A 23,282-nucleotide genomic window follows, 5' to 3' on the forward strand; every position below is an offset into this window, starting at 1 on the left:
AACAAAAAGCTATTCACTGTACCTTGATCGCATCTATTTCACTGCCAACCCCTTGCCTGAGTCCTTTCATTCATTCATTCATTCATCCAATCGTATTTATTGAGCGCTTACTGTGTGCAGAGCACTGTACTAAGCACTTGGGAAGTACAAGTTGGCAACATACAGAGATGGTCCCTACCCAACAACGGGCTCACAATCTAGAAGGGGGAGACAGACAACAAAACAAAACATGTGGACAGGTGTCAAGTTATCAGAATAAATAGAAGTAAAGCTAGATTCATTCATTCAATCGTATTTATTGAGCGCTTACTGTGTGCAGAGCACTGTACTAAGCGCTTGGGAAGTACAAGTTGGCAACATATAGAGACGGCCCCTACCCAACAGTGGGCTCACAGTCCACTGTGCATCATTTTGTCAATGAAATGAATAGTAAATATGTACAAGTAAAACAGAGTAATAAATCTGTACAAGCATATATACAGGTGCTGTGGGGAGGGGAAGGAGATAGGGCAGGGGCGTTGGGGAGGGGGAGAGGAAAAGGGGGGCTCAGTCTGGGAAGGCCTCTTGGAGGAGGTGAGCTCTCAGTAGGGCTTCCTTCCTCTGGCCTAGAACAACCACCTCCTTTATAAATGACAGATCACGACTCTTCACCTTCAAAACTTTCTTAAAATTACATCTTCTCTAAGAGGCCTTCCCAGACTAGCCCCTCATTTCCCCAACTCTCCCCTCCATTTCACTCATGGGTACTTTAAGCATTTGATATTAACATAATTTATTTGGATGTCTGTTTCCCTGCTCTAGACCATAAGCTGTTTGGTCAGGGAGCAAATCGGCCAACTCTATTGGATTGTCCCCTCTTGAGTCCTTAATATAGTGCTCTTGGCATTATTCTCAACTCATCTTCCATTCGACTCACGTAGCCAGCTCGTCACCAAATCCAGACGTTTCTACATTCACACCTCTAGAATCTGCCTCTTCCTCTCCAAATTGTGTGGCTCAGTGGAAAGAGCCCGAGCTTTCGAGTCAGAAGTCATGGGTTCTAATCCTGCTCCGCCACTTATCGGCTGTGTGACTTTGGACAAGTCGCTTGACTTCTCTGTGTCTGTTACCCCATCTGTAAAATGGGGATTGAGTGGGAGCCCCACGTGAGACAACCTGATCACCTTATATCTTCCCCAGCGCTTAAAACAGTGCTTTGCACATAGTAAGCGCTTGACAAATGCCATTATTATTATTATTCCAAGCACTTACATTCTGCTTCAACTACTGCATCAGCCTCCTCACTGACCTGCCTTGCCTCCAGTCTCTTCCCAATGCAGTCCATACTTCACCCTGCTGCCTGGATCACTAAAAAAAAAAAAAAAGAAAAAGGTCCGCACATCGCCCCGCTGCTCAAAAATCTCTAGAGGTTGCTGCTTCAAACAGCTCTTTATCATCATTCAATCGTATTTATTGAGCGCTTACTGTGTGCAAAGCAGTGGACTAAGTGCTTGGGAAGTACAAGTCAGCAACATATAGAGATGGTCCCTATCCAACAATGGGCTCACAGTCTAGAAGGGGGAGACAGACAACAAAACAAATCATGTCAACAGGTGAGCATCAGCTTTAAGGCCCTCGATAAGTTCTTCCCTCCTACTTTACCTCAGTTATTTCGTACTTCAATCCAGCCCTCACACTTTGTTCCTCGAACCCTGGAGAAGCAGCGTGGCTCGGTGGAAAGAGCCCTGGCTTTGGAGTCAGAGGTCATGGGTTCAAATCCCGGCTCTGCCAATTGTCAGCTGTGTGACTTTGGGCAAGTCACTTCACTTCTCTGGGCCTCAGTTACCTCATCTGTAAAATGGGGATTAAGACTGTGAGCCCCCTGAGGGACAACCTGATCGCCTTGTAACTTCCCCAGCACTTAGAACAGTGCTTTGCACATAGTAAGCGCTTAATAAATGCCATCCAAAAAAAAAAAAAAATCCCTGCTCTGCCAATTGTCAGCTGTGTGACTTTGGGCAAGTCAATTCTCTGGGCCTCAGTGACCTCATCTGTAAAATGGGGATGAATCAATCAATCAATCGTATTTATTGAGTGCTTACTGTGTGCAGAGCACTGTACTAAGCGCTTGGGAAGTGCAAGTTGGCAACACATAGAGACAGTCCCTACCCAACAGTGGGCTCACAGTCTAGAAGGGGGAGACAGAGAATAAAACCAAACATATTAACAAAATAAAATAAATAGAATAGATATGTACAAGTAAAATAGAGTAATAAATATGTACAAACATATATACATATATATAGGTGCTGTGGGGAAGGGAAGGAGGTAAGACGGGGGACGAGGGGGAGAGGAAGGAAGGGGCTCAGTCTGGGAAGGCCTCCTGGAGGAGGTGAGCTCTCAGTAGGGCCTTGAAGGGAGGAGGAGAGCTAGCTTGGCGAATGGGCAGAGGGAGGGCATTCCAGGCCCAGGGGTCGACGGAGGGACAGGCGAGAACGAGGCACGGGGAGGAGATTAGCGGCAGAGGAGTGGAGGGTGCGGGCTGGGCTGGAGAAGGACAGAAGGGAGGTGAGGTAGGAGGGGGCGAGGGGATGGACAACCTTGAAGCCCAGGGTGAGGAGTTTCTGCCTGATGCGCAGATTGATTGGTAGCCACTGGAGATTTTTGAGGAGGGGAGTAACATGCCCAGGGCGTTTCTGGACAAAGACAATCCTGGCAGCAGCATATGAAGTATGGATTGAAGCGGGGAGAGACACGAGGATGGGAAGAAGATGGGATGAAGACTGTGAGCTCCCCGTGGGACAACTTGATCACCTTGTAACCTTCCCAGTGCTTAGAACAGTGCTTTGCACATAGTAAGCGCTTATTAAATGTCATTATTATTACTTCCTGAACCTCAATTTCCACTCTCACCACTGAGCTCTTGCTCACATCCTCCTTTTAGTTGAACTTCCTCCCGCTTCACGTCTGACAGATGACTGCATTCCTCAAAGTCTTACTAAAACATGTTTCCTCTAAGAGTCCTTCCCCAACTGTCTTTTATTTCCCCTATTTCTCCTTCCCCTCTGTGTCAACTGTGCCGACCCACCCCCAATCTCCATGCTATTCACTCATTCAATCGTATTTATTGAGCGCTTACTGTGTGCAGAGCACTGTACTAAGCGCTTGGGAAGTACAAGTCGGCAACATAAAGAGACGGTCTCTACCCAACGACGGGCTCACAGTCTAGAAGGGGGAGACAGGCAACAAAACATGGAGACAGGGGTTAAAATCGTCAGAACAATGCTACTTCCCCTATCTGTATTTTACCTTAATATATTTCCTCCACTAGAGTCTAAGGTCCTTTAAGGGCAAGGCTCATGTCCAACCGCTACTGTATTGTCCTTCCCGAAGCACTTACTACAGTGTGCTGCACACAGTAAGCGTTCAGCAAATACTACTGATTTATAGAAGACAACAAAGGAAAACAAGACCCTATTGCCCTGTTTTCCCCCTCCATACTTTTTTTATACCTGCGGGGGATATATATATATATAATGCTAAAGTGAGTTTTTTCTGACACTAAAAGAGCGAGCCTCTATTCTAATGGTGCAACCGGAAAAGATGGCAAGACACCAAAGTAATTAGAAAGGTTTTATTTAGGATTTGTAGAAATCAACGTGGCAGAAGGTACGTACCAAATGATTTTGAAGAGATCATAAGTTAATTGGAAAAACACACGGAAGTATTGTAGTATCACCGAGAAACATTCGAGATGCGGTATCATCAATGTTTCCATTACAGATCCCCATTTCCTAATCGGGTTACTTCCTCTGGCCTTAGATTGATCATCATTTACCTAACCGTACGTCACCCTGAAAAAGCAGTGTTTTAAGTATTCCAGATACAAACTTCAGAGGGAAATACATCCATAAAATAATGTAATGCTTGTCAAATTTATAAACATTTTACAATTCGGTCTATCATGAAACGAAGTATTTTGTGTGTGCAGTGAAAGGACAAACCCACTTCACACAAAGTCCTACCCTCAATTTTCTATTTTATCTTTATCAATGTTAAGTGATTCTCCTACACTCATCCTGGAACAAAAGCCACTCACATTGCTAAATCTAATAGTCTGAAAGCTCGAAAGACAATTTTAAAAACTATGGAGTTCTTTGAAAATAAGTAGAACAGTTCAAAACATTGAGCTTCCCCCTAAATGCTTTACACCAAGTCTGTTACATATACAAACTTCCAGACTCTAAGCTCCTTGGGGATAGGGAACCTCTCCAAAGGCTTAGAATATGCATTACTTCACATAGGCGCTCAATAAATACTAATTCTACTGATTTCACTCTTACATCCTAAAGTGTTACCAAAAAGAGGTTTAAACTACAATTGTAACTTCACTTTATATCACTTATTTTGGATCAGATGCAAATTTCGTCCTTTCCTTTGAACTTGTAGATCATGTATATAATTTTTATACTTTTGTGTAGGTTTTTTGCAGTTAATTCAAATCTTCTTGAGTAAACCAGTTTGAGAGATAATGCAGACTTGTGACCAGACGCTAAGTATTTTTAAATTACTGTTCTTAAAAAATTCATGAACTGCCTTCTCTCTTTAGATTGAGCCCCAGGTGGGACATGGACTGTTTCTGATCTGACTGTATTGTATCCACCCCAGCGCTTAGTGTATACCAAAGCACTTAAATACCACAATTATTATTATTAAACCTGGCAATTAGGAAAATAACGCGACTTCTTAATTAAATTCAGGTCACTAATCTCTTTTAATCCCAACAGAAAATTCAAAGGCCTTACAAAGCAGAAATTCCAGTTAACGCTACAGCTACAGCTTCATCACTCACAATGGGTACGAGACAATAACGATTAAATCAATCAATCAATCAATCGTATTTATTGAGCGCTTACTATGTGCAGAGCACTGTACTAAGCGCTTGGGAAGTACAAATTGGCATCACATAGAGACAGTCCCTACCCAACAGTGGGCTCACAGTCTAAAAATGGTTAAATGGTTACATTATCTCAAAGGATATACAAGATTGTCTTTCAGCAAAAAATTTTTTTTTTCCCATTTGGAGAGAACCTGAAGATTGTAGAATTCTCACTTTGGAAGTTATCTGTCTGCGTGACTTCATTTTACAATCGAATAAAAAATCAGTACTGTCGATATAAAAACGTTTCAAAAGGTAAGTCGCCTCGACAAATGATCGGAACTAATGTTCTCAATTTTTTTAGAGATGCGTTATTAATTTCCCGAAATCTTCCACTACCGTTTTTTTTTTTTTTTTTTGCACAGACGTTTCTCTAGCACCGCAATCTTAGTCAAAGCCCTTGAATATGGGGATTTTAACGGCCAATTCAATACCACCAACACTCGGCGCTTGCTTCGGAGTACTAGTGTGAATGAAACAACAGATGCGCTCAACTGTGTGCGTAGGGATGGAAATTTGTAGGCCCTTAAAAAGACGCTGCTCCCGGATTTATCTTAATAGTTCGTGAACTCAATGTGGCCACTCCTTCGATGAATCGTGAGCAAGTTAAACACCGTGTTTTAGAGAAAGACCTGGCTCTTTGACAGATTTCCTCTGTTAAGGCCGACAAAGAGGGGCCCTACCCACACGGCATGAGGTACTTTCCTCCAAGAACCACAGAATCACACCTGCTGTGGGGTGCAAGAACTGTGCTTTCTGTTACGGCTGCGATCTCCTATTTGAGCGCCTGCTTCACCCCTTCAAACCCAGCACGTCTTACCACCTCCTCACTGCTTCTTTTCTAGAGTTTTCATTGTTGTTGCCCGTCCTCTTCGCTCCAAGCGTTTGCTACCTAAGGGAAGGCGGGGATGGAGAGGGAAAAGAGCAGGTGACCTGAGTTGGCAGCAGGGCCCCTAAAATGGAAGTGTGGGGAGCAGCCTAGAAATGAGCGATCCCTAATAATAATAGCTGCGGCAAGTACAGTGCTCTGCACACAGTGAGCACTCAATAAATACGACTGAATGAATTTGTTAAGCGCTTACTACGTGCCGACCACTGTACTAAGCGCTGGGGTAGATACAAGATAATCAGGTCCCATGTGAGGCTTCCAGTCTAAAAGAGAGAGAGAATGGGCATTGATAAGAGAGAGAATGGGCATTGAATCCCCATTTCAGGGAACTGAAGCAGAGCAGTGAAGCGACTTGCCCAAGGTCACACATCAGCCAAGTGGCCAGAACTAGAACCCAGATCCTCTGACTCATTCATTTAATCGTATTTATTGGGCGCTTACTGTGTGCAAAGCACTGAACTAACCGCTTACTTGGCTGTGTGACCTTGGGCAAGTCACTTCACTGGGCCTCGGTTCCCTCATCTGTAAAATGGAGATTAAGAGTGTGAGCCCTGTGTGAGCCACAGTCCCTTCTAGACTGTGAGCCCACTGTTGGGTAGGGACCGTCTCTATATGTTGCCAACTTGTACTTCCCAAGCACTTAGTACAGTGCTCTGCACACAGTAAGCGCTCAATAAATACGATTGATTGATTGATTGGTGCTCTTTCCATTAGGCCACCCTGCTTGGCCTCTGGCCCCTGAGCCAGGAGAGGTGCTTAGTACAGTGCTCTGCACACAGTAAGCGCTCAATAAATACGACTGAATGAATAAGTGCTTGCCACTACTGAGGGAATCTTTCGCTAAGGCAATGGCCAGCTTCGGTGCTGCTTTCTCACAGACCTTCAAGGTAAATATTGGTACGGGATTGGAAAATAAACTTTTACTCTTGGAGAAAAGAATGGAATTGTAAGCTCCTTCATTCACTCATTCAATCATATTTATTGAGCGCTTACTGTGTGCAGAGCACTGTACTAAGCGCTTGGGAAGTACAAATGGGCAATTTATAGAGACTGTGAGCCCATTGTTGGGTAGGGACCGTCTCTATATGTTGCCAACTTGTACTTCCCAAGCGCTTAGTACAGTGCTCTGCACACAGTAAGCGCTCAATAAGTACGACTGAATGAATGAATGGAGACGGTCCCTATCCAACAACAGGCTCACAGTCTAGAAGGGGGAGACAGACAACAAAACAAAACATGTAGACAGGTGTCCTTTAGGCTCCTTGTGGGCAGGGAACATGTCTACTGACTCTGTTGTACTCTCCCAAGCGCTTAGTACAGCACACAGTTAGCATTCTATAAATACCACTAATCGATTAAAAGCATTTTGAGACGTGGAGAAGGTGGCAATGCCACCACCGAGCAGAACTTTAACTTCAATGATTGCCATAGCTTGAACTGAGCATTTACAAATTCTAAATCTTTATTCAAATCTTTAAAATAGAGTCTTTCAAGGAATCCCTAATTTGAAAATGGATGTCCTTTAAAACACTGTACTGTGCTTATACTTCTTGAAAACATGTTTTACCTGCAGCTATAAAGAACTGCAGTTTTAAAGACGTTTGCAAACTAACTTTTGCATTATTTGTATTACGTATTGTACTTTGTATTAAAATCCCTATTACTGTCTCCTTTGTGCTAGTTATCTTTTGAAAAGTAGGTTTTTCCTCACTTTTTCATTTTTGATCCCTGCATTTTTCTAACAAACTAGGCTTTTTAAACAGGTCCACAATTATGATAAGCCCCCTTTGTACCTCACTATAAGCAACATTGCACATAAGCCCTTCAATTCCTTAATAAAACACAGCTTGATTCCTTTACCCCATCTACAGATGCTAATATCTAGAGTATATTTACTGTTCTGTTCTCCCTCCTTTTTAAACTCAGAGCCCCATTTTGGACAGGGACTGAATCCAAACTGATTATCTAATAATAATAGTGTTATTTAAGCGCTTACTATGTGCCAGGCACTGTGCTAAGCACTGGGGTGGAATAGTAGCAAGCTGGGTTGCAGTCCCTGTCCATGTGGGGCTCACAATCTTAATCCCCATTTTACAAATGAGGTAACTGAGGCCCAGAGAAGTGAAGAGACTTGCCCACGGTCACACAGCAGACAAGTGGCAGAGCCGGGATTAGAACCCAGGTCCTTCTAACTCCAAAGCCCGTGCCTTATCCACGAGGCCATGCTGCTTCTAGCTTCCCCAGTGCTTAGTACAGTGTTTGGCTTAACAAATACTGCTATTATTTTTACACCCATAAACATATGTTCGACAATTTTGGTTCAGAGGAGAAAAGGACAATAACTAAACACCTCCTCGCTAATGTTTTACGACAGGCTGGATGATTACGGATACCACGTAATTTGGGTTTCAACACTCGGGGAAGGAAGAGAAAATTTAAACAAAAAATATTTAAGGTATCTTAAAAGTCTAGAAAGCCAAGCCACCAAAGACAACGAAGCCGCTTTCGACTTTTGGAAAATGCATCCCGACATTCCTGAAGCAAATCTGTTTTTGTCATGAAAACCGAATCCCTCACTGAACATCCTGAACTACCGGACCAGGGAGGAAGTTTTAAAAAAGATCGGTCACCTTTCAGTGATCGCTATAGGAATGCCCCGGGTAAAGGAAGAGGAAGTTACACAATTCCTCAGTCTGGAGCTGGGGAAAGAATATTATTATAGACCCCACAAAAAGACAAATTATCCAACTCTTAGAATCACTGCCTTCTTCCTCAAAATCAAGTGTCGGCTTCGTATGCCAAATGGCGACAGGGTGGTCAAGTGGCTTCGGCCATTTTCTCTTGACCGATCCCCTCCCAAATTACCATTCGTTGATAATCACGCACAAACAATAATGTCACTTCATCACTGTTTTTTGCTTTTCAAAAAAGTCTTATCTTGGAGAGAACTGAGATTTTAATTCAGTTCGAAGTTATTCTTAATACCACCTGATTATTTCCTTAATGAAGTTTTTCCAGGACAGACCTAACAATTTCATCTAACCTGCCTTTTACCTAATCAATTGCAACCAGTTTAAATTGGAGAAAGAATGAGAATTCCTAACACCCCATCCAATTGCATACACATCTGATACGAAAGCATAGCATTTACAAACATTTCCATAAACTGCAAATTGCACTCATTTGAAATGTACACATCAAATAGGTAAATGAATTCAAAAACATCTGCTCAGAATAATTTTTTTGCAATTACTGCTCGGGTAAAATAATAGACGAAAGGAACTATTTCTGAGTGCCGTTCAAAGCTATGTCTAAAATGCAGGAGTTCATTTGATTTTCCTGACTCTTTCTGTGAAGGCACTAACTGACAGCATTCAAACCTAACTTTATTCTTCTTCAAAACTCTGAAATTTAGTTTTTATCTAAAGTGCACCAGAGAATCAGTTGAGCAGATAATATCTTGGCCAGTCCCAGTTGGGTACCCCATGTGTCCCATTTGATAATCTTGTATCCCCACAGTCAATCGTATTTATTGAGCGCTGTGTGCAGAGCACTGTACTAAGCCCTCGGGAGAGTACACTGTAACAACAGACACATTCCCTACCCACAACGGTCTCCAGCGCTTAATCACAGCTTAATAAATGACAATTATTTTCCTAATGACCAGTCACAAAAGTTTAGTGGGAATTTTCCCTTATTCCTTCATAGACATCTGGATTGGGTACACGAAGCAACACTTGACAACATTCAAAACCGAAAACAATTTGAGCTTGTAATAAAAAGTTGGGGTGTAGACAGATGTAGTTTAATAACCCTAGACCCACTGGCACCGAAAAAATCCTCATCTCAGGATGCGAGATGGACAAAACAAATCTGAAGTTGAGGATTAACGATCCAGAGTGGAAGAGAGATGTTTTAGAAAAGAAATAACAAACGGACTAGTTGGCATAGAAAGTACAGATAGAATATTTCCATCGAAGGGATGCAAATCTTTATTGTATTAACTGGGGCAGAAGGGCAGGGGCAGTTTTCTACGGGTTTGTCATTTTGGGGACGCGAGCGCGAACACTTCAAACATTTCACATAGGCTCCATCACAATCATACTACTGATTCTTAGCAATCACAGTGACTCCTTAAGAATGTTTTTTTTTTTTTACAAAGCGTATCTTCTGGAATGGTAATTTTGAGACACTGTAGTGTGCTTTTAATCTGGAAAATGCTGAAAAACCCGTTATGACTGAACGACTGTGTTTCTAAGATGGCAGGCTGTTCCACCAGTGATTCTTCCTCACGGAAAGTAATGCTACAGCTACAGTATGCGACTCAGATGGGGTAGTTTCATGTCAAATCAACTTCTGTCCCCAAGAAACAAAAACTGGAATACCATCTTTAATGTGCGTGAATGAACAGTGCAGTGATGCCATAAGGGATATGGCACCTTAACAGAAATGTGATTATATACCCATCTGTAAACAAACAAACCCTCCCTTCACAATTATCTTTTAAATTCAATCCAAAAACCATTCATTTATCCGGTGGGTCATTCTCACAAAAGGTGCATTTCACTAACTTTAGCAAATCATGTACTGCTTGAAACTGGCAGGTGAATCAAGTGCTTCCTTTTGCGTGCTATAGAATTTGGGCTTTTAATCTTCTTCTTAAACAGTCTAAGGGATGTCTAAACCCAGGACTTCCAATGGCTAGCTCGCCTCAGTTTATGAAGAAAACGAACCTTGTGGACAAGCACGGCTCTTGCGGCAGATCAAACGTGACAAAGTGTTTTTTCTCCTTCTAAATTTCAAGTATTGAAGAGTTAGGCTCAACCTATTTACGTTTCGACAGCCCAGAACAGCAAAACGCAGATAAACGATTTATCGCCAAGCACACCGTTTTTTGTTTCGATTTGCTTCTTAAAAAGCAGTACTTAAAGCGAGGCTCAAAAAGAAAATATTTGCATTAGGCAAATATGTAACGAGAAAAGAATATTTTTTTTTTAAATGTGAGGAACTTATCCTGTGTTTGTACAGTTTACTGACAAGGCGTGACCCTTAAAGTCCAAGAGTCAGGAAAGAGAGGTTCTTAGTGACTTTTTCTTTCCACCCGCTGCAGGCTCAGGAACACATTTTTCATGCGGAAAATAAGCTGAAAAACTGCACTAAACACTCCTAATTGCCATGTGCTATGTTATTTCTAGTTTTTGCTTAAAAACCACAGCATGGCCTGTTAGGTGCTAAAAAAAGAAAGCAAGCACACTACTTTATGAGGCTGATAAGAATGATTTTTGTTTTTTAAACTTGGACCTCTAGACTAGCTAGTTTCAGGCCCAACAGTATAAGCTGTGAGAATCGGGGAAATCATCGAGGAGATTCTGAAAAAGGAGTGGGTGAAAGGGTTTAAGGTTCTACCCAACAATGTGCTAAAGAGTCAATGACACTGCCTTACATTTCATTCGGTTTCAACTGAAACAGTAGGAATCAAAGTTCTCCCATACACGACCTTAAAAACACATCATCAGCTAGAAGTCCTATTAAAAAAGATTACCAGTTTTTTTTTTTGTTTGTTTTGTTTTTCTAACAGACATCAGTGTGGAATGATTTCGGTTCTTCGGTACTCGAAGCTGGATTGTTTGTCAACCTAGTCCTGTGAAGTTTAACGTTACCAGAGCCTGGGACAGCCTTTAATCCGTGGTGGCTTCGGCTTCGGCTGGTCCTCGGATTAATCTTCGGATGCCTCTCTTCCCCGCAGGACCTTTGGGTTTAGCAAAACTCTGCTTATGCGCGTGCTGCTTCGGGTGAACTTCTCCGTAAAGAAAATCTGCAGTCAGTTCCTCCCCATTATCGATTTCGATCTGCCAAGAAGAAGAGGGTTAGCAATCATGCTAATTGACTTAACTTGGGAAAGCCTTTTAATTTATTCAACAGTGAAAACAAGGGTCAGATAACATTAGGACACAAGATATTCATAGTCCCAAGTCCACACCTCTAGGCCTCAGAGCATGCCGAGTGATAGTTTTAGTCCTGAAATGACTTTGAATGCAATGTCTTTAATGTTCTCTTTCTGTATACATTTTGTACATAGGTACCCATAAAGTACACATTTTATGGAAGAGGTTGAGATGTTTTGTTAAGACAGCTTAGCATTTGGAAGAATGAGTTCACCTTTTTTCTTCTGCTTTTCTTGCTGGGAAATAATGGGTAATACATTTTTTTGTTGTTGTTTCCACAGGCTCTATCTCAGCAGGGCAGGGAATATCACTGTTTATTGTTGTATTGTACTTTCCCGAGTGCTCCGCCCACACTTAGTACAGTGCTCTGCACACAGTAAGCGCTCAATAAATACGATTGAATGAATGAATTATAATGTATCATGGATCACGCCAACATAAAGGCAAAGAAAAGTTGTCAAATCTCATCGAGACACGAGTTCTCGGCTCTGAAGGAGTAAAGTGGGATTTGCCTCAATCGTCCCTTTATCAGCCCGACTGCAAGCTCCTTGAGGGCAGGTTCCGTGGTTTTGGCTTCTATTCTCCCAAGTACGGAGCTCTGCCACAGTGAGCGCTCCGACTCATTAACTGGGGCGAGGGCCACTCAGAAGACACTTTCCAAGATCATTTGCTGATGCTACAGACACTCAGAATGGTTCTCCCAAGGTTCAAGGGAACAAAGAACAACAGATGAAAATTCATTACGGCATTTAAGCAATTACTATATGCCCAGCACTGTGCTAAAAGCTAGAGTTGATATACTATAGTCAGATCACCGTCCTACATGGGGCTCAGTCTGGGAGGAAGAAACGGGTCCCTTTTCTCCCCATTTTTAGAGATGAAGAAATTGAGACAGAGAAACTACGCAAGTTGCCCTAAATCACCGAGACAGTAGGCATGTGGCCTAATACAGGACATTCACCCGGATCTCCTGACTTCATTCATAATAATAATAATGATGGCATTTATTAAGTGCTTACTATGTGCAATGCACTGTTCTAACTCATTTGATCGCCTTTACTAAGCACTTACTGTGTGCAGAGCACCATGCTAAGCACTTAGTACTGTACTAAGCGCTCGACTTCTTGCCCCCCATCCTCTTTCCACAAGGCCATTTGGAGAACTGAGAGGTATTGGGCCTTAATCCTAAAGGCCTTTACTATCAGCAGGGGAGTGACTCATCTGGGGGCCAGTTTCGGACACTGGGAATTTAGGAGATTATCCTCCCTGACCTTTACAGTTCTGACAAGGAAGAACCAGCTGACAGGAGGAGGATTTCAGCGAAAAATGCAAGTTCCCAAACTTATAAGTCATAATCAGCCGACGAGCTTCATTTAAAAGTGAAAGTTAAAGTCAGAAGAGTTTTTAGAGGGCGCAGTATGCCTACCTTTCTAATTATTTCCATCTGCAGTTTTCTTTCCACAATTTCTAGCAGAGGGCTTTTGCAGCTAGAATACAGCATCCGTTCTCTTATGCTGCACGTGTACCCAGGCATCGAGTAAATAAAAACTGCAATATAAAATATCTATCTGAAATTTGGCAACATTTAATAATAATCCTAACAAGAAGGCATAAACACGAACAGAACTGGGACAAAAAAATGCTAGAAATGCATTGTAGCGATGCTACACACTCATATGTACACCGATACAAACACTCAGCAAGCGTATTTTTCACTTTCAAACACAGAGTCGGGGAGGGAAGGAGGCGAGAAGGAGAGCGAAGCAGGAAATTAAAACCTTAAAGTAATCAAGGCCTTGAAGGAGAAGTTCAATCATTCATTCATTCAATTGTATTTATTGAGCGCTTACTGTGTGCAAAGCACTGTACTAAGCACTTGGCAAGTACAAGTCGGCAACATATACAGATGGTCCCTACCCAACAACGGTCTCACAGTCTAGAAGGGGGAGACAGAGAATGAAACAAAACATGTAGACAGGTGTCAAAACTGTCAGAACAAATAGAAATATAGCTATATGAATGAATATATGAATTCATTCATTCAATCGTATTTACTGAGCACTTACTGTGTGCAGAGCACTGTACTAAGCACTTGGGAAGTACAAGTTCGCAACATATAGAGACAGTCCCTACCCAACAGCAGGTTCAAAGTCTAGAAGGGGGAGACATACAACAAAACAAAACATACAAACCAAATAAAATAAATAGAATAAATATGTACAAGTAAAATAAATAGAGTAATAAATCCGTACAAACATATATACATATATACAGGTGCTGTGGGGAGGCGAAGGAGGTAAGGCAGGGGGATGGGGGGGGGGGAGGAAGGAGGGGGCTCAGTGTGGGAAGGCCTCCTGGAGGAGGTGAGCTCTCAGTAGGGCTTTCAAGGGAGGAAGAGAGCTAGGTTGGCGGATGGGCAGAGGGAGGGCATTCCAGGCCACGGGGAGGACGTGGGCCGGAGGTCGACGGCGGGACAGGCGAGAACGAGGCACAGGGAGGACATTGGCGGCAGAGGAGGGGAGGGTGCGGGCTGGGCTGGAGAAGGAGTGAAGGGAGGTGAGGTAGGAGGGGGCAAGGTGATGGACAGCCTTGAAGCCCAGGGTGAGGAGTTTCTGCCTGATGCGCAGGTTGATTGGTAGCCACTGAAGATTTTTGAGGAGGGGAGTAACATGCCCAGAGCATTTCTGCACAAAGACGACCTGGGCAGTGGCGTGAAGTATGGAGTGAAGTGGGGAGAGACAGGAGGATGGGAGATCGGAGAGGAGGCTGATGCAGACTGAGGCTGATGATACACATTCATACGTACACTGATACAAACACTCAGCAAGTGTATTTCTCACTTTCAAACACAGACAGAGTCGGGGAGGGAGGGGAGAAGGAGAACGAAGCAGGAAACTAAAACCTTAACGCAATCAAGGCCTTGGAGGAAAAGGTCAATCATTCAGTCATTTAATTGTACTTATTCAGCGCTTACTGTGTGCAGAGCACTGTACTAAGAGCTTGGGAAGTACAAGTCGGCAACATATAGAGACGGTCCTTACCCAACAACGGGCTCACAGTCTAAAGCGGGGAGACAGATAACAAAACAAAACATGGAGACAGGTGTCAAAATCATCAGAACAAATAGAATTATAGCTATATGAATGAATATATTAATATATTCATATGCATATATTCATATGCATATGAATATATGAAGTTGCAATTTGAAGATGCCAGCTTCCAACTGCCACCGCTCCTCCCAAACCTCACATTTTACCCAAATCAGGCAGACGTGTGAATATTCATCGTACGAGTGGCAAACAGACACTAGAGTGGACATTTGGCAGACGCTTGTCTCATGCAATCAAAAAGTGGACAGGAACTCAGCACTCAGTCATTCACCTAGAAAATGTTTGTTGGGATTCTAGGAACACCTTAACTTACTAAGCAGACCAATTACTGTAAGAACTTTGGGCAAAAGATAGTTGCGAACCCCCTCAAAGGAAATCTAAGCAATCTAACGGCAAATTTCCCCAAAGAGAAGAAATATCATGTACCTATAGACTCCAAATAGTCTCCTTCGTGGGAATGCTTATACAAGAAGAAATGATAGCGGGCTGAATCCTTTGGAATCCGGTTTGGCAAGTCTTTAAGCTCTGTATTTGTTGTGTTGGCCAAAATGATGATTTCATTTTTTATATCTACTTCCTTTCGATAAGAGACAAAGTAAAATCGTTAAAATGCACACACGGAAGGCATAAAGGAGTCGAAGCTTAAAAAAATACAACAGACTTGAAACTGCCACCAAATCCTTTAAAACAGAACACCGGGATTTCAACTATCTGCTCTACTTCCACCTACCAACTGCACATAGTTGAGCTGCTTATTGTTCAATTTTTCCAAAGCCTCAAGAGCGTCTCTTGAAATTGGAAATGCTACTCCTTGTAGTGTCTGATGCTTAGTGTCTACACCGATGTCAGTTTGTACCTGAAAAAAATAAACAGATTTAGAATACTTATCTCTTTCCAAAAGCTACATGACACAAGCCTGACGATAAGAAAGCGTCTACAAAGTAAACGTCTCGACTGGGAGAGATGTGCCCACGCGTCCGTGGTGTCCTTATGGGTCGGACACGACTCGACAGCGTACAACAACAAGAAGCCGGGAAGCGCCGAGCGTTTAATACGGTGCTCTGGACATAAAAAGCGCTCAATACATAACACTGATGATGATGACAAGCACCTTGTGGGCAGGGGAAGGGTCTACCAACTTTGCTGTACTGTTCCCTTCCCAGCACATAGTATGACGCTCAGCACACAGTAAATACTCTGTAAATGTCATTTACTGACCACGACTAACGTTTTTTCCAAAGTAACTAATGACAAGTTACTAAACCCTTAGCACATTGAGAACATAAAAAAAAATAAGTAAATTATCCAGTGTCATTTCTCTGCTTTAGATTTTATTTCACGATCACACAAAAATACATGACATGGAGAAGCAGCGTGGCTCAGTGGAAAGAGCACCGGCTTTGGAGTCGGAGGTCATGGGTTCAACTCCCGGCTCCCCCGCGTGTCTGCTGTGTGACCTTGGGCAAGTCACAACTTCTCTGTGCCTCAGTTCCCTCATCTGTAAAATGGGGATGAAGACTGGGAGCCCCACCTGGGACAACCTGATCACCTTGTAACCTCACCAGCGCTTAGAACAGTGCTTTGCACGTAGTAAGCGCTTAATAAATGCCCTTATTATTATTATTATCTTTCAGAAAACAGGGGAGTGTGAGTCCTAGGCTTTTATGAACCCAGAAACATAACCAGAACTGGAAAAAAAAATACAATTATTTAGCTCCTTAATGCACAACTGCTAGACTTTTTTAGGGTATAAAGAGTAGCTAGGAGTAGCAATTTCAGCTCAATATAAAGTACTCCTTTTTGGAAACGTTACGTACGCAGCTTAAAAATGATCTGACACACATACGATGCAGCAGCACAAACAGCATGCACTGAATAAAAGGTAATACAAACAAGTATACCAAGACACACCACAGCTGAACAAGTCACCACTGCAGAAATTCCAAACTTCAATGATTCTTTTTTCCAAATAAAAGGTTGGTAAGTCACGTATTGCGTTGGGAGGGGTAGGGGGGGTGGAACCCACCAATCTTCAGGAAAGTTTAGGAAAGCTTACATTATACTGTGCTTTTATACCACAGGAGGGGCTTCAGATTGTTACATTTTTCCAGAAAATAAGAACCAGAGACAGCTCTTGGAGAACGAGGGCTGACAGTTGCCGAATGGCAACGAAGAGACCGAATATCGGGTTTACAAATCGAATGGAGCTTCTACAGCAAAAATGATATTGGAATGGAGACATAATAGAACATATGCGTATGCATACCACATTACGGTCCTCTGGGTTCTGATTGCAGAAAATAAAACAAACTGTCTATCAAGCTCAGAAACAATCAACATTACGAGAAGCCCTGCACAATCAACTGGGGTTACATATGTCATGTGTTATTTAGCCTCACTAGCAATGATACGGAATCCTATTTCAACCACTGTCTAGGCCACTACTTAACAAAGTTCTTATCCTATCAAACTAATACCTAAAAAGAAGAGCCGGCCCATGCCATTTCCTTCATGAACAGTCTCTAAGTTTCCAAGAAAATGGTCTACTTCTTTAGGCCCTTGGATTTGGTTAAAATTACACATCCACACTGCAATTCCGGACAGTCCCGACTATTCAAACGATTAGGAAGAGAACAGCTCTGTAGACCTTCAAACTGACCTCCGGAGATTGGATCTGAAACTACAGCAGTCTACAGCATCTAGTTTTACTTATGTTCACTGTCGCAAATCCTTTTTGCAATCACTAAAAGACACAATAGCTTCTGTGAAATGATCCTGCCACTTGGGCTAAAACGGCCCCTCCTGGTTCCCTCTATCTCTTTAGGAATCACGGTGCAATATTAAAAGCAAATTTCCTTCCAACTGAAAGGGTTTCAATTCAGAAACTCATATCCTGTGGAGATCAGAAAGCAGTGCAGGAGACCAATGTGTGGAAGATTAGACTGATGCCTTTTGGTGGGGGAAATTACCTTTTTAATAAGTTGTTTCTACTAAAATACTACGCTGTATCATTACTTCAGATGGATGGTTGTAGTCTAGAATCTAACTCCCAAGATACAAGGAAAAAAATATTCCCCAAACGCTCCACCCCTTAGCTCTCCCTCCCCCAATTCCCAGGCTGCAGATACCTCCTTAATTTTAATTTGTCGTAATTCTTCCTCTGCGGCAGTCAACGGGGCAGGAGAGGACTGGGATAGCAAATATTTTCTATAACCGTTTAACGAAATATCATCCTGCAAACACAAAATCAGGTGTTAATGTCAGTGAGCCTTAAAACTACTACTACTACTAATAACAATAATGATGACATTTTTGAAGTGCTTACTATGTACGAAGCCCTGTTCTAAATGCTGGGGGGATACAAGGTGATCAGGTTGTCCCACGAGGGGCTCACAGTCTTAATCCCCATTTTACAGATGAGGGAACTGAGGCCCAGAGAAGTTAAGTGACTTGCCCAAAATCACACAGCTGACAATTGCCAGATCCGGGATTTGAACCCATGACCTCTGACTCCAAAGCCCATCCTCTTTCTACTGAGCCAAGCTGCTTCTCTAACAACAACAATAATCGGGGGATCTGCTAAGTGCTTACTATGTGCCAAGCACTCTACTACGTGCTGGGACAGATTATGAGATAATCGGGTCCCATATGGGGTGCAAAGTCTAAGCAGGAGGGAGAAAAGGTACTGAATCCCCATTCTGCAGATGAGGAAACTGAGGCACAGAGAAGTTGAGTGACTTGCCCAAGATTACAGACAAAATCACAGGCAAGTGGCGGAGCCAGAATTAGAACCCACTTCCTTCGGACTCCCAAGCATGTGCTCTGTCCGCTGCTGTGTGACTTCGGGCAAGCCACTTAAATTATCTGTGCCTCAGTTACCTCATCTGTAAAATGGGGATTAAGACTGTGAGCCCCAGGTGGGACAACCTGATTACCCCAGAGCTTAGAACAGTGCTAGGCACATAGTATGCGCTTAACAAATACCATCATTATTCTACATCTCATACAAAAGTGCTTTTAAAATTTAAGTGAAATATAGATCATTTTTTAAAAGAACTCATTTCCTCTCGAACATATCAAATGATTCTTTTACTGAATTCAAATCAAAATGAAGATTTCAATTAGACACATCCAAGAGAACTTATGTAACTATTCGACGCAGGCCACGTCAGAGTTCAGACATAAAATTCTGTACCTTTACGGTCCCAAAGAGTTCCTCTTTGATATGGCCTCCTCCAAACTCCTTTTTCAGCGTGGCTCGTGTAGCTGCATACAACATTTTCTGGCGAACCTGTTATTGTAAGGAAGCCTACTTTGAATTTTGGTTTCGGTGTGTACCGGGTTACAGAGGCTTCTACCCTGTGAACACGCCTCTGAAACATGTTTCTACACTCAAACTCAAATTCCGCAGAAAAAAAATACTACCTCACAGCCAATTTAGACGCCTAATGTTATCAGTAGAAATTGACTCGAATAGCAAATAATCTTCGTGTCGTAGTGTGTAAAAGTTCTAAACAAGATAAACTAGGACTACATTTTATATTGTTTTTCTCAACTGGATTATTGCTCATACCAATGCAGTTTTCCCCCACCATTATTTCACAATATATCGTACGGCTAGTCTGAGTAAACGCTACAGTAACTAAAGATAAAATGAACAAAAACCTGCTAGCGTTTATCTTGCACAAAAAATGCGTAACTTTCTGGTGCCATAAAAAATAATTCATAAATCTGAGTGTCAGTTTCATTTTCCTTTTCAGCTAACAAGGTTGAGACTTGTGGGCTAGTGAGCCTTTTCAAAAATCATCTAGATCTTGTATAGATCTAGTATAATAATATATTAGTTATACTAATTAGTATTAGTATACTAATATAATAATATAATAATATTTATATATATAATATATACTAATATATAATCATCTGTTCTTGTATACTTGGTGACAAAATAAATCTTACATAACAGGGTTGCATTGCTACACGGTAATTAACTGGTTATCAGGAAATGCTGTTTGCCAACCAATTTCTTCAAAGACACGCTCTGAATCTAGTATTATCATTATTAGACACTTCTCAATTTTTTCAACACATCATACATTTTAATATTGACTATTTCATATTTAATAGAACAAAGTACCTCCTTCTACTTGCAAGATCCCATGAATTTATCTTACCATTCTGCCCTCCTCCAAACTCTGTATCGACCAGTCCATCGTTTACGAGGTTGGGATCGAGACCGCCAAGGAACATCGAGAAGATATTCCAAGTCTTTCCATTTTGGAATTTTAAACATAAATGAAAACCAAGAAATAAACTTACGTGAGAGTGATCCGGTGACCAGGCGATGAAGACCCATTCATATCCTTGGGCATTTTGAGAATCTAGTCTGTACAATATGTAGCAAGGTTGCTGGTCTTCTAGCAGCGGTAGAACCAAGGCATCGTAATCCTTCTCCCAGGATTCGGCAGGTTCACTAGAAGATCCAACTACAAGTTGCTCTATAATGAATAATCCGATTATGAGTGTACTGAACTCCACACGGCGCAGTTGAAAGCAATCTATTTCAAATAGATCATCTAACACCTCTATTAGATTCAAATACCTAATCTATAAGTATTTCTCTAAGTACTGCCCAGTCCCTAATATTCACCAACTGAGAGACAAAAAGGAAGTGAGCCCCTTCTAGACTGTAAGCTCACTGCGAACAGGGAGCCCAACTGTTACATTGTAATAATAATAATAATAATGATAGCATTTATTAAGCGCTTACTATGTGCAAAGCACTGTTCTTGGTTGTCCCAACCGATGAGGTTGTCCCACGGGGGGCTCACAGTCTTCATCCCCAGTTTACAGATGAGGGAACTGAGGCCCAGAGAAGCGAAGTGACTTGCCCAAAGTCACCCAGCTGACGAGTGGCGGAGCCGGGATTTGAACCCATGACTTCTTAGTCCAAAGCCCGTGCTCTTTCCACTGAGCCACGCTGCTTCTCTGTACTCTCCCAAGCCCTTTGTACAGTGCTCCTGCACACAGTGAGCGCTCAATAAATACTACTGCTTGATCGATTAACAGATTACATTCCTTGGGCATGTACCTCCTCAGGAGGCCTTCCCAGACTGAGCCCTCTCCCCGCCTTACCTCCTTCCCCTCCCCACAACACCTGTATATATGTTTGTACGCATTTATTACTCTATTTATTAATTTATTTTATTTGTACATATTGATTCTATTTATTTTATTTTGTTAATATGTTTTGTTTTGTTCTCTGTCTCCCCCTTCTAGACTGTGAGCCCACTGTTGGGTAGGGACCGTCTCTATATGTTACCAACTTGTACTTCCCAAGTGCTTAGGACAGTGCTCTGCACACAGGAAGCGCTCAATAAATACAATTGAATGAATGAATGAATGACTGCTACTGCCGGAGCGACTAAGCAAAGTTCAGGGGATCCACCAGATTTTACTGGCACCAACTGGACCTGGCTTGCTAGTCAATGCGATCAGTCAGTTGCATTTACTGAACGCTTACTGTGCGCAGAGCACTGCACTAAGCGCTTCAGAGAGTACAATATAACAATAAACAGACACAGTCAATCAATCGTATTTATTGAGCGCTTACTGTGTGCAGAGCACTGTACTCAAGCGTTTGGGAAGTACAAGTTGGCAACAAACAGAGACGGTCCCTACCCAATAGTGGGCTCACAGTCTAGGAGGGGGAGACAGAGAACAAAACCAAACATATTAACAAAATAAAATAAATAGAATAGATATGTACAATTAAGATAAATAGAGTAATAAATATGTACAAACATATATACATATATACAGTCCCTGCTTACAGTCTAGTGGGTGAGACAGATTCATTCATTCATTCAATTGTATTTATTGAGCGCTTACTGTGTGCAGAGCACTGTACTAAGCGCTTTGGAAGTACAAATTGGCAACATATAGAGATGGTCCCTACCCAACAATGGGCTCCCAGTCTAGAAGGGGGAAAGGCAACTGAAGATGGCAGTTAGGGTGGGAAGAAGGGGAAGGGGGCAAACATTATAATAATAATAATAATAATAATAATAATAATAATAATGGCATTTTTTAAGTGCTTACTATGTGCAATGCACTGTTCTAAGCCCTGGGGTGGTTACAAGATGATGATCAGGTTGTCCCATGGGGGGCTCACAGTCTTAATCCCCATTTTACAGATGAGGGAACTGAGGCACAGAGAAGTTAAGTGACTTGCCCAAAGTCACACAGCTGACAATTGGTGGAGTCGGCATTTGAACCCGTGACCTCTGACTCCAAAGCCCGGGCTCTTTCCACAGAGCCACATTATGATAAGGCGAGAAGGAATGGGGTCAGATACACAGGTGGAGGGGGATGGATTTTGAGACAAAGGGGTTCCCCCTCTAAAGGAGCTGCCGATGACTGTGAGCTCACTGTTGGGTAGGGACTGTCTCTATATGTTGCCAATTTGTACTTCCCAAGCGCTTAGTACAGTGCTCTGCACATAGTAAGGGCTCAATAAATACGATTGATGATGATGACAGGTTCGTGAAAGAAATGAGGAATTAAGCAATTGGTGCTTCTGCTGCCAAATCTCCATCCAGAGATGAAATTCTCCGAATCCTCAAGTTGAAAGGAATGTCAAACTCCCTCATTATCCCACGAGTTCCCCTCCTTTGTCAGATTCATGCCACCAAACACCAGTGGCCCAATAAACTGGGCCTTCATATCCCCTTCAAGGTAGACAAACACCGTTAATTGTTGGCAAGCTAACCATCGGGGGATTCGTGCTGCGACTTTTACACTCTTAGGAGAATGATAAATGGGTGGTGCTGAGAGGTGGACAGTTTAGGCTGCGATTTTATTCTAGTTCTATTCTTTTTTATTTTCATTTATTAGTTTTAAAACTAGTATTAGCTAGTTGTATTCTAGCTTCTATTAGACTAGGGAATTGGCCTGACTGCCAGTTATCGGGGAAAAACGGATCGCCCCGCCTTCTGGGGCCCCGTCTTTGAGCGGCCAGCCTGAACATCCTACAGGTTCTGAACACGGTGAACTCAATCAATCAATCAGTCGTATTTATTGAGCGCTTACTGTGTGCAGAGCACTGTACTAAGCTCTTGGAAAGTACAATTCGGCAACATATAGAGACGGTCCCTACCCAACAGTGGCTGGCTCTCTCACCACCACGGCTGGTAGAAAAACGCACTGGCCCCACATGTAGGGTTGAGAAGACTTCTAATTTGACAAAGATGTGAGAAGAAGTGAGAAGCAGCGTGGCTCAGTGGAAAGAGCCCGGGCTTTGGAGTCAGAGGTCATGAATTCAAATCCCGACTCCGCCAATTGTCAGCTGTGTGACTTTGGGCAAGTCATTTCACTGGGCCTTAGTTACCTCATCGGTAAAATGGGGATTAAGACTG

The 23,282-nt window shown here is 42.4% G+C and overlaps 1 protein-coding gene across 2 annotated transcripts in view; it reads right to left on the reverse strand.

The window, feature by feature from the left end:
• Positions 1–9,756: 9,756 nt before the first annotated feature.
• The window catches only part of TWF1 (twinfilin actin binding protein 1), a 28,284-nt gene continuing 14,758 nt past the window's right edge, over positions 9,757–23,282 (reverse strand). The window contains exons 3-10 of one of the 2 annotated variants that reach the window (XM_038771850.1): positions 20,185–20,363; positions 19,061–19,156; positions 17,994–18,098; positions 17,132–17,152; positions 15,596–15,721; positions 15,292–15,442; positions 13,179–13,300; positions 9,757–11,656 (exon numbers count right to left, since the gene is read on the reverse strand). In XM_038771850.1, coding sequence (XP_038627778.1) covers positions 11,486–11,656; positions 13,179–13,300; positions 15,292–15,442; positions 15,596–15,721; positions 17,132–17,152; positions 17,994–18,098; positions 19,061–19,156; positions 20,185–20,363 — 971 coding nt within the window. In that variant the 3' untranslated portion in view covers positions 9,757–11,485. The remainder of the gene's footprint in view (positions 11,657–13,178; positions 13,301–15,291; positions 15,443–15,595; positions 15,722–17,131; positions 17,153–17,993; positions 18,099–19,060; positions 19,157–20,184; positions 20,364–23,282) is intronic. The other variant, XM_038771860.1, reaches the window with a different exon arrangement.

This window comes from Tachyglossus aculeatus, chromosome 2, assembly GCF_015852505.1.
Source record: "Tachyglossus aculeatus isolate mTacAcu1 chromosome 2, mTacAcu1.pri, whole genome shotgun sequence".
NCBI classification, from domain to species: Eukaryota; Metazoa; Chordata; class Mammalia; order Monotremata; family Tachyglossidae; genus Tachyglossus; species Tachyglossus aculeatus.